Source organism: Zingiber officinale, chromosome 10B (assembly GCF_018446385.1).
Source record: "Zingiber officinale cultivar Zhangliang chromosome 10B, Zo_v1.1, whole genome shotgun sequence".
Lineage (NCBI taxonomy): Eukaryota > Viridiplantae > Streptophyta > Magnoliopsida > Zingiberales > Zingiberaceae > Zingiber > Zingiber officinale.
The window spans coordinates 9468087-9478860 of record NC_056005.1 but is presented as its reverse complement, the minus strand read 5'-3'; the positions used below and the strand labels follow the sequence as shown (position 1 = coordinate 9478860).

Genomic DNA, 10774 nt, shown 5'->3' with positions numbered 1-10774 from the left:
TTATAAATAAATTCCTGGTATTTAATATTTTCCTCACTGTATCTCGCGGCAGAAACTAGGTCGAATTCGAGTTCCGGTTCGATTAATTTGCGGTCGAGTAACGTTACCACTTCGTCGTCAATTTCCCATCTCACGGACTCAAAAGTAGATGAGCAAGAGGAAGCGAGCGATTCGACGACTTCTCAATCCGTTTTTCTCTGGTCTGGTTTCCCTGATCTTCTTTCATTGATCAATTATCTTCTTCTTCTTTTTCTTCGATCGATCGCTGCTTCGATTGCTTGATCGGGAGGTTTCAATGGTCTCGGTGATGTGATGTGACGCCAGATCTGTATACCCGACGCTGCTTCCGATCCGATTCTGATCCGAAGAGATCTCGTGTCGCCGTGCTTCGATGGCGGGCGCCGTCTCGGCGCTGTTCCTCCTCGACATCAAGGGCCGTGTCCTCATATGGCGGGATTACCGCGGGGACGTATCTGCAGTACAGGCCGAACGCTTCTTCACCAAGCTCATCGAAAAGGAGGTGACACCCTTTCCATACCCTATTTCTCTCCGCTCCCATCTACATCCGTTTCCAAATTCCGGATTTGGCTCGCGCTGTTCGTTTATTTGGCTCAAAGTTGAAAACTTGAGCACCTGCTTTGGCGTTATAGGGGGACTCGGAGTCGCAGTCGCCTGTGGTGTTCGATGGTGGGATCAGTTATATGTTCGTCCAACACAATAATGTCTTCCTAATGACCGCTGCGAGGCAGAATTGTAATGCTGCTAGCATCCTTCTCTTCCTACATCGCGTCATTGATGTGAGGATTCCTTTGTAGTGATATAACTTTCGGTTCCTCATACGAATTATGTTCATGTATTTTTCCTTGAATTCTTATCGATGCAGGTGTTTAAACATTATTTCGAGGAGCTGGAGGAAGAATCCTTGAGAGACAATTTTGTAGTTGTGGTAAGGGAAAATCTTTTTTTATTATTATTTTCTGACTTGGTCTTGTTCGCGTGTTACCAAACTGTGTTATGAACAGTATGAGTTGCTTGATGAGATGATGGACTTTGGTTTCCCTCAATACACTGAAGCTAAGATTCTGAGTGAATTCATTAAGACGGATGCGTATAGGATGGAAGTCGTACAGAGGCCTCCAATGGCTGTCACAAATGCAGTATCATGGCGCAGTGAAGGCATTCGTTACAAGAAAAATGAAGTAAATCATTGTTCCTTCATTGCAGGTTCTGTTCATCACTATACATTAAATTGACCTTGTGTAAAGGAGTGGACATTTTTGTTTTTTTTTTTTGTCAGGTGTTCTTGGATGTTGTTGAAAGTGTAAATATTCTTGTCAACAGCAATGGACAGATTATCCGTTCTGATGTTATTGGGGCGTTGAAGATGAGAACATACTTGAGGTGAACTAATGTCTTGCTTCTCTGATCTCCTTTAATTGCCCGCTCTAGGTTCTGTTATTCTGAGATCGTCATTCATAAGTTCACACTAATGTTGTTTTTGTTATTGTTTTCACTTTTTTGTTACATGTAATTGATTTTTTTTTCTTGAATTCAACATTCTACACTAGTGAATCTCTCAAATATTAAAAACTATATCAAAGAACTGAACTATAAACTTATGTGAATATGTTTAGATGAGTGTTATTTTAGTCCTTTGTTTTTGAATCCTAATTCTTTTATTTTATAGATTCAATATATTTTATTGACTAATTTGCTTACTGTTCTTAGATGCTGACTGTTAACGAAATATGTTCCCAGCTTGATACCATCCCTGTTTTTTCTATGATTTTCATACCTAATGCATGTCGTATGTCATTTTTTATCAAAGAGAATACATAGAGATAGTACACCGCCCTGTGACTTGTCTACTTCAGATGCAAAATGATCTACTAAGAGTTGCAAGCATTGCATCCATAATTGAAGTTTAACTCAAGATTCTGCTTGTCAAAGTTCATCTCATATTGGATCTCAAGTTGTTGAATTTTCTCTTTCATAGAACGGCTAAATCTCTGATTAACTGTGTCAGACTTCATAATTGGTTTTATTTCTTTATGTGAGTTTACACAAGTGACTTTGCATTGATTCCCCCTTGTTCAGTTGTCAAAATAACTGTAATTTACATGAGGGAAGGTATGCCACATGGGATGTGATCATTGTATTTTAGGTTGATAAACATAGAATTTCTTAAATATAGGATGTATTTATCCAATTAACTTGTGGCTCAAGTGAAGAACATGAAAAACAAATTTGATTATTTAAGTGAAATTTCTGATTCTATATTCTTGTATTTTTATGTTTTGGTTTTCGGTTTAGATCTCCCAAATTATATTCCCAGATATACGCATTGATCATGTCCTGTTTCAGTTGTCAAAATAACTAGTTTGCACAAAAAAGGGTAGTAATGTCGTGTGGTGAGCTATCATTCTATTTGAGTTGATAAACATGGAATTTTGTGAATATAGGCTATATGCATCTATTATGTCGAATCAATATTCTCATTCTACAATCGTCTTTTTCTTTCCGTGTGTTTGAGGTTTAACTTTGAATCTGGAAAATGAATAATCTATTGATTGTGTTCTGTATCCAGTTTTCTTAATAACACTAGTGCATCTAAAGAAGGGAATCATCAGTGGTGTGTGGTCATTCAGACCAGGAATCCTCCTAAAAATAAAAGTAGCTGGTAGGCTTTCTGTGGGATCCAGTCATCACTGTTTATAATTTGATTGGTTACAGAGTTTATAAGTTCATTTAAACCCAATTTACAAAATCAGTATAGAATTTCCATTAAAGGCTTCTTTGATTGGTTGGTTTATCTAAACTCTCCTTGATATGGAAATTGTACGTGTATAAAATTATGTATGTGCAACAATAATATTCTCACTTAAATACGGCAATTGTACTGTTGAAAACTTTTAATGCTTTGAAACCATTTAAATGGAATCATAATGTTGTAATTTTTATAAAGTAGATGTTAGCAATTCCTAAGATTAAAAAATGAAAGTATTCTTTATCTTTTTTCTGTGTCTTGACCAGTAGCAGGATATTTGTGGATCTTGGTTATGTAACTCACTTTCTCCATCTTTCTCTCTGGCTTTCTAGCCCTATTTTTCTTATGTTGGTTCTTTCAAGGTAAGCAATACAGCTAGCTATCTCATTGCCTCGTAAGTGGCCTTATTGGCCTAAATGTTTCTGTATCAACATATTTTATTATCCCTATTTCCTGTAGCAATCCCCCTTTACTAGAAGACTTTATCTTCTTCCAGATACCTTTTGTACTTTGGCCGAGGTGACACCAGATATTTATATCAATCATGTGTTTAGAAACATGTCAAACATCATAGTATGGTTTTTTGTTTTCCACTTGACTCAGAATCCGTTTTCAACATTGTCCTTTGAAATCATAATTGCACTTTTTTCTTGTATACAAATCTCTACTAGTTTCATTCAAGATGAAAGTTTGGTGCTAGCTTCTTTGCCATATGTCACAATTGAAGCTCTTGAAGATATTCGTATCTGGCTAACTTGATTGAATAGTTGTTTGAATGTGTGTTTTTGCTTGGTTTTCTTGTATGAAATTATTTTTTGATTATCAAGTTTCAAAGTAACAGATCACACCATTTTTACAGTGGCATGCCTGAATGTAAACTTGGGCTGAATGACCGAGTACTATTGGAAGCTCAAGGGAGGACAACCAAGGGAAAAGCTATAGATTTAGATGATATCAAGTTTCACCAGTAAGCGGTCTTGAAACCTTCTTTTTTCTATCCCTGTCTCTATTACCGTTTTTCTTGAAAGAAAATTTGAGAGGACCATTCGACTGCTCTTCTGATTATAGAGACATTATTTGTCTAAGTACTGAGGATTTTATACTATCATTTAAGGTGTGTGCGATTGGCACGTTTTGAGAATGACAGGACAATATCCTTCATACCACCTGATGGGTCTTTTGACCTAATGACATACAGACTCAGCACTCAGGTTATCGTGGATTGTTTCTTTTACTCGGAAAGAAAATTGTGAAAGTTTAGGCTTCCCTGTATTTATAGATTATTTATTTTACCTGTGTGGGTGTTGTCCTGATCATTCAGGTAAAACCTCCAATCTGGGTTGAGGCTCAAGTTGAGAGGCACTCAAGAAGTCGCGTGGAGATCACAATTAAGGCAAGAAGTCAGTTCAAGGAAAGAAGGTGCTGGCTCACTGACCTTTGTGAATTATCATATAGATGATCACACCTTCTATTCTGCATTTTACATATGAGAGTTCATCGTGTTCATTTTTGAGAAATTTCGATCACCACTTCCTTGCCATACAGCACTGCCACAAATGTGGAAATTGAGTTGCCTGTGCCTTCAGATGCCACCAATCCCAACATTCGGACATCCATGGGTTCTGCTTCATATGCTCCAGAAAATGATGCATTGGTCTGGAAAGTAAAATCTTTTCCTGGTGGCAAGGTTTGACGCAATTTTTTTTTTTTTCTGGATAAAGTTAATGATGCCTCTAATTACTGTGAAGTTCATGTACATGTTTTCATGACCACACTGGTAAACTCCTCTGTACTTAGGAATACATGTGTAGGGCAGAATTTAGTCTTCCCAGTATCACTGCGGAAGAGGCGACTCCAGAGAAAAAAGCTCCTATACGTGTGAAGTTTGAGATCCCATATTTCACCGTCTCTGGTATACAGGTACTTTTCTCCTTCACAATAACTTTATTGGATTATGTTAACCTACGGTTAATGCATCATTGTCATCGATTGTTTAGGTTCGTTACCTTAAAATCATCGAGAAGAGTGGATACCAAGCTCTACCTTGGGTGAGATACATCACAATGGCGGGAGAATATGAACTGAGGCTCATCTAATTAAGAACGCCCAACTGCTTGCCGTTCGGCACTTGCATTCAAGATTTCAAGCTTTTTTGTAAGGATTAAAAGCTTGTTCAAAATGCTCTCTGTTCATTTTTTTTTTCAGAGAATGTATTGATAGCTTGATTACAATTATTCCCAATTTCCTTTCCCTTCATGTCAGTAAATAAAATGTTCTTGTATTCGACTATCTCTTTTTACAATTGTTCAACAAGTTCATGTCAAAAGAAAAGGAAAGAAAAAAGGTAGCCACAAAAACTACGTTGTGGCACAGCTGTGTGCTAAATACATACATAAAACAGCTAGCCTCAAAGTCTTCCCTTCTGTCAAGACATGCAAACGGTCAGAGTCAGAGAGCAGCTTTTCCTGGGCGATAGCAGAGCGTCTCCTCCCATATCATCTCTCTGATCTTGTCTTCCCCGAGATCATCATCGAAGCCAAGATCAATGGGGACCTTGGCAGCGGGGTCGAGCAGAGGGTCATACAACTGAGCCATATAAGGGTGCTCTAATGCCTCCGTAGCATTGATTCTCTTTGCCGGATTAAAAACGAGCAGCTTCTTCAGCAAGTCGACGGCCAGTGGATTGGCATCGGGGAACATACTGGCGAAGGGAACGCCTGGACTATCCGGGAGCGAGTCGATGTAGTCTCGAATTGGCTGGTAAGTGACGAAGTCGAAATCAGCAGCATCATGGTTAACGCCGAGAGTGTTGAGAATGAGCTCGAGCTGGTGGGCACTGTCAGTGCCCGGAAAGAGAGGTTTGCGGCCGAGTATCGCAGCGAAGATGCATCCAACTGACCACATATCAATGGCAGCGTCGTAGCTATCAGAGCAAACGAGCAACTCCGGCGCACGATACCAACGCGTGACGACGTAGCCGTTCATTCCTTCACCCCTCGGACTTTTAGTGCGAGCCAGTCCGAAATCGCCAATCTTAAGTTCACAATCACTGTTGACCAGAAGGTTCCCTGGCTTCAAGTCCCTGTGAATTACGTTCGCCGAGTGGAGATACTTCAATCCTCGAAGCAGCTGCATGCACAAATAATAATTAAATTCATTGTACCTTAGGCAACATGCATGTAATTAATATTGAATGTGATTCTTCTACTTTAATTTCGTTGTTATATAATTCATACCTGAAAAATGAAGCATTGACACTGCTCGTCGGAAAGTGGCTGAGGTGATCTGATGATTTGCCCCAGATCAGTATCCATGAGCTCAAAGACAAGATAAACGTCGACGAATGATCTCTTGGTGGAAGGCAGCATGATATCCTTCATCTCAATGACGTTTTCGTGCTTGATTTTCCCCAAAAGCTTCATCTCCCGAAGAGTCCTCAGCGCATCGATGCGATCTTCGAAGACATTCCTTATTTTCTTAATGGCGACGTTCTCGCTTGTTTCGCGGTTGATGGATGAGCAAACGACGCCATAAGCGCCTTCTCCAAGGAGCTTCATAGGCGCATACTTGGCATCGATCTCGAAAAGTGTGTTTGAGATGGTGTAAGATCTCATTTCTTCTTTGTTCCCGAAATCGGCGGGGGGATTATTTGATAGCATAGCCATGACCTGTAATCCAATTAAAACAACAAAATATTAGCAGAAATTAAGACAGAGATTAGGGTTTTCAAGAATATATATAATTAAAGTCGAACGACTTTAATTCAAGTCATAGATATAATTAAAGTCTAACGACTAGGGTTTTCAAGAATATATACCAAGAACACCAAGAAATAACAGAACAAGAACACGTGATGATTCAAGAACTGGATTATTCTTTTCTTTTTTACATTCGTTGCGTTCTCTGGATCTCTTTTTACATATGCCTTTGCAAAGAACGGAACAAGAAACATGTTCGATGATGGGGAGGATCAAGAATACGATTGAAACGGTCAAATCGCATGTTTCTTTAACTATTAACGCACACACATCTGTCTCATGGCAAGGCGAATAGTCGACTTACTGGTTACGGCGGCTGTGAGTCGTCGGGATGGTCCGACCGTGGGCAGGAAGACAAGTGGAACGGCGGCGGCGGCGGCGATGGAGTCGAATGGAGTCGAAGGTGGGTAAAATATGGATTCGATTGCATGTGTTTAAATAGGCTTCGTTTCCGAACTCCACTTTCAGTGACCGCGACATTTTTTAAATTTTATAATTTTTTTATTAACTTTTTTTTTGTACTTTTAATTTTTTTTATTAAAATTTTAAAAAATTACATGGATAAATTTAGGAGATTATAAAATGAATTTTTTTAAATGAGTTTTTAGGGTCATCATTTTTATATGAAATACTTAATTAAATAATTAAGTTTTTTTTATTGATTTGGTTCTGTTAAATTTAGTTTGATTAAAAAATTATTATTATTTACTTTAATGTAGGATTTGAGGTTTAAAATTACGGCGCGCCTTTCCTTTGTTAACGATTGTAAATTAAATAGTTTTATAAGCTATATATTAGTAGAGATTCAAATTCATTTAATTACTCTAATTTTTTTTATATTTTATAATGCAAATTCAAACTATAAAATTTTAATTATTTTTAATAAAAACAATATTTATAACCCTATATTATGGATGAATAACTCGTAATGAGAATCAATGCTAAATTTGCAATTGAATAATAAAAAATTAATATATGTGAATTTTATTGATATGGACTGTTATTAATTATGAAGTAATATGATAATTAATTTTTATAATAAAATTGACACATTCAATATTATTTTAAACTTCATATGTTAAAAAAACATGATTTCAATTTTAATTTTGAATCACATTTTACTTCGTGATAAGTCACCAAAAAATTTATAATATTGAAATAATAAATTTGAATAAGTTAAACCACTTTTCCCTCTACACTTTTAACATTTTCTCAAGGTTTGAAATTTCGTCATGGTAACCCATCAACGAATATGAGCTCCCCACACCGCGGAGCTCCACCGAGCCAACACGGTTGTCTCCGTTCTTTCGAGACCCCGCCTCACCTCGGCCATCGCTCCCCACCGCCGACCCACCGACCAATTCTCCGCGCCCCACCACGCCGCTGCCTCCACCCTCCCTCCGCCCTTAGTTTTATTATGAGGTCACTGACCACTATGTCGTTCTGTGCCTACCTTCTGACAAAGAAGGTGCAAAGCTGACCTTAAAGTAGATCGAGAAGGCCTACTGTAGTCGGTCTCAGATCTGCCATCCAAACAAACGACCTGACTACCCCAACGTTACCGTCGGATCACTATCTATAAACGTTCAACTGATCCTTGGTCGGACTTCTAAACCTTTGTTTCTCTGTTGGGTTGGTGCTGGTGATGTTGATCATCGGCGCAACTCTTTGCCCACACGAAGAGTAGGGATGCATTGTCATCGCGTTGGCCTCCGCCTCCACTGGAGACGCTAGAAATCCCTACAAGCCATCGTGAGCAGATGCTCCTGTTGTCCTCGCGTGCTCACGCCGTAGCCGTCGCTCCTCATTCGCGTGGACTCTCTTCCCTTTTGTTTTCGTCGCCACCGACCTGTGGCCTCACCGCTGTCACGATTATTAAGGTAATTAAATTAATTGTGTATTTGATTAATTAGTTTCATGATAGGCAATTATTCTGATAATTAGTTTTAGAACATGTTTAAGGGTTGATAATTAATTAGTAGTGGATTAATTAATGAATCAGTTGGTTATTAACAAGTATAGATTATTGATTAATTGTCCAATAAAATTATTAGCAGATTTAATTAATGGGATTAAGTAAATAATTGATTATGAATTTATTCACTTAGCTTGATGATTAAGTAACGTTATGTAATTAATAGTGATTAATTACATATGTGACGAGTGATTTAATTTGAGTATTCTGGACTAATTAATGATTAACCAATAGATTAATTTATTGTTAGATTAAATTAAGAGATGGATTGATTAATAGATAAATTCAGGTTATTGCTCAATATATTTAATTAGTTGGTAAGTAATTACTTAGCTATGTTGTTAATGTTTAATTAATTAATTGGTTTAATAACTGAATAAGTAATTTATATTAATCCGAATTAATAGGTTAATAATTAATTAATTAATCAGAACTAATTGATGTACTATTATATTGGTTAATTAATTGATATAAAGGTTGGTAATTGACTAATTAGAAAACATTATGATTAATATTGAATTATTAATATGAATTAATTAGTAAATCAATTAATTAAGTGGATTAATAATGAGTTAATCAACACGTTGGTAAACCAATTTGACTTTATTATAGAAATACTCTGGTACTTAGTTTGAGCTTTGTTTCTGATACTTGTAGGATTGTAGGATTTAAGTTTGATGTAGATTTGAAGATAGGACGAACAGCTATTGAGGTAGATAGTATATGCTTTAATCTATATAGTATCTTTGATATTAGTGTATGATTCTATTATTTATATAATTTTTTAAGATTTAATCAGTGCTTGTAAGAAGTATGTTAAGAGGATAAATTATTGGACAGGAAAAAATCTATTTAAGCTACCCTATTTGAACGAGAAAATATTTAATTTCTTTATTTCTTTTCTTTTTTTTTTCTTTTCCTTCGTTTCTCCCATGCCCTAATCTCGCACCGTCTCCGCCTCCTCTGCTCTAGCTTCGACGCCGCTTCCTCTTCCCCTCGCTGAACCTGATCACCTCTCCCTCACTCGGTGTGGAGCGCCGACCGCCTTCTCATCTTCTCTCCCGATTTTCCTTAGCCGCCACCTCTCTTGCTTTCGCGAAGGTTGGGCAACGACGCCGCAGTCGTCGCCCTCTCCCTTGCCCCGTCTTCTCTCTCGCGGCATCAGATGCCACTACCGACTCCCGATCCGTCGGCTCCCCTTTTTGCTTCGGCCATGTCCGCACGGAGCAGTGCTAATGCCACTACATCCTCCCTCTCCCTCTCGTGGTGGGGAGCCTTTATCCTCTCTGGCCCTTCTCACGATTGAGCTACGGTCGGCCATCGAACCTGAACCCTCTGCCTAAATCTTCCCGGCCGGTCTCACCAGGAGTCGGTCGACACGTCGGCTGTCCACAGGCACTGCTGAGCAGAGCCCTAGCCGACGATCCTGGGCATTGGGTACTGTCATCCTCGTCACAAGCGTTGGGCCTCCAAGGAGCACTGATCACCGGGGTATCCAAATATCGACTGTCATATTTGAGGTAACGAATTATCTCCAACATTCAACATTCAGTTTAAGGATATGAGCTATACTAACTTTTGACTGTGGATAAATTACATAGAGGGCAGTAGCTTCATCGTTGCTCCGACTAAGGTTTCCAGCAGCAACTACTGTTGGGTTTTTTGGGCCGCGAAAACCGTTTTTTGGCGTCGCGGAAACCCCGAATCACCCTAGCCAATGGATCTCGTGCGAAGAAAAGATTTCAAAACAAAATTACAAGTACGAGTTCCTACTTAGATCTACTCCTAGATCTACATGAAACGAGTTATACTTTTGAAACGAAGCCCTTCGCGTTCCCGCTCGTCCAAACAGTGCCGGATCTCAAGAGTATCAAGATAGATACTCCTCTAGAAGTATCCACACGGACTCGTAGGTGGAGAAAAAACACACAAAGAGGTGTGCTAGCACCTATGTGTGGTTCGGGCAAGTTGAGGAGGAGAGGGAGAGGAAGAGAGCTCCAAGAGGAAGAAGAAGGAATAATGCACTTGAATGAGGAAAATCAATTCCATTCCCATTCAAAAGTGGCCGGCCATATTCAAAGTGTAACTCCCAAAAATTACATTAAGTGCAATTAATGTGAAGCTATTAAAGAAAATGGCTTTGTAACTTCCATGAGGTGGCACCCATGATGATGTGGAGTAACATCATTGGTCCACATCAACGCCAACTCACCAATGAGATGACATAAAGTCAAGTCAAACTTGATTTTTAATCTTCCTCTCAAGTCAAGTCAA

At 38.6% G+C, this 10774-nt stretch overlaps 2 protein-coding genes across 2 annotated transcripts; one reads left to right on the top strand and one right to left on the bottom strand.

The window, feature by feature from the left end:
• The first annotated feature begins 53 nt into the window (after positions 1 to 53).
• LOC122029327 (AP-1 complex subunit mu-2) lies at positions 54 to 5056 on the top strand. Its single transcript, XM_042588270.1, has 12 exons — positions 54 to 200; positions 325 to 520; positions 651 to 797; positions 884 to 946; positions 1023 to 1199; positions 1298 to 1401; positions 3627 to 3734; positions 3882 to 3978; positions 4089 to 4186; positions 4313 to 4454; positions 4565 to 4687; positions 4765 to 5056. Exons 2-12 carry the CDS (start codon positions 392 to 394, stop codon positions 4861 to 4863), a joined length of 1287 nt encoding a protein of 428 aa, XP_042444204.1. The 5' UTR covers positions 54 to 200; positions 325 to 391; the 3' UTR covers positions 4864 to 5056.
• Positions 5057 to 5215: 159 nt separating this feature from the next.
• LOC122028929 (mitogen-activated protein kinase 4-like) lies at positions 5216 to 6432 on the bottom strand. Its single transcript, XM_042587902.1, has 2 exons — positions 6004 to 6432; positions 5216 to 5896 (listed from the first exon to the last, which is right to left on the bottom strand). The coding sequence occupies exons 1-2, from the start codon at positions 6430 to 6432 to the stop codon at positions 5216 to 5218; spliced, it is 1110 nt and encodes a 369-aa protein (XP_042443836.1).
• Between the last annotated feature and the right edge of the window lie 4342 nt (positions 6433 to 10774).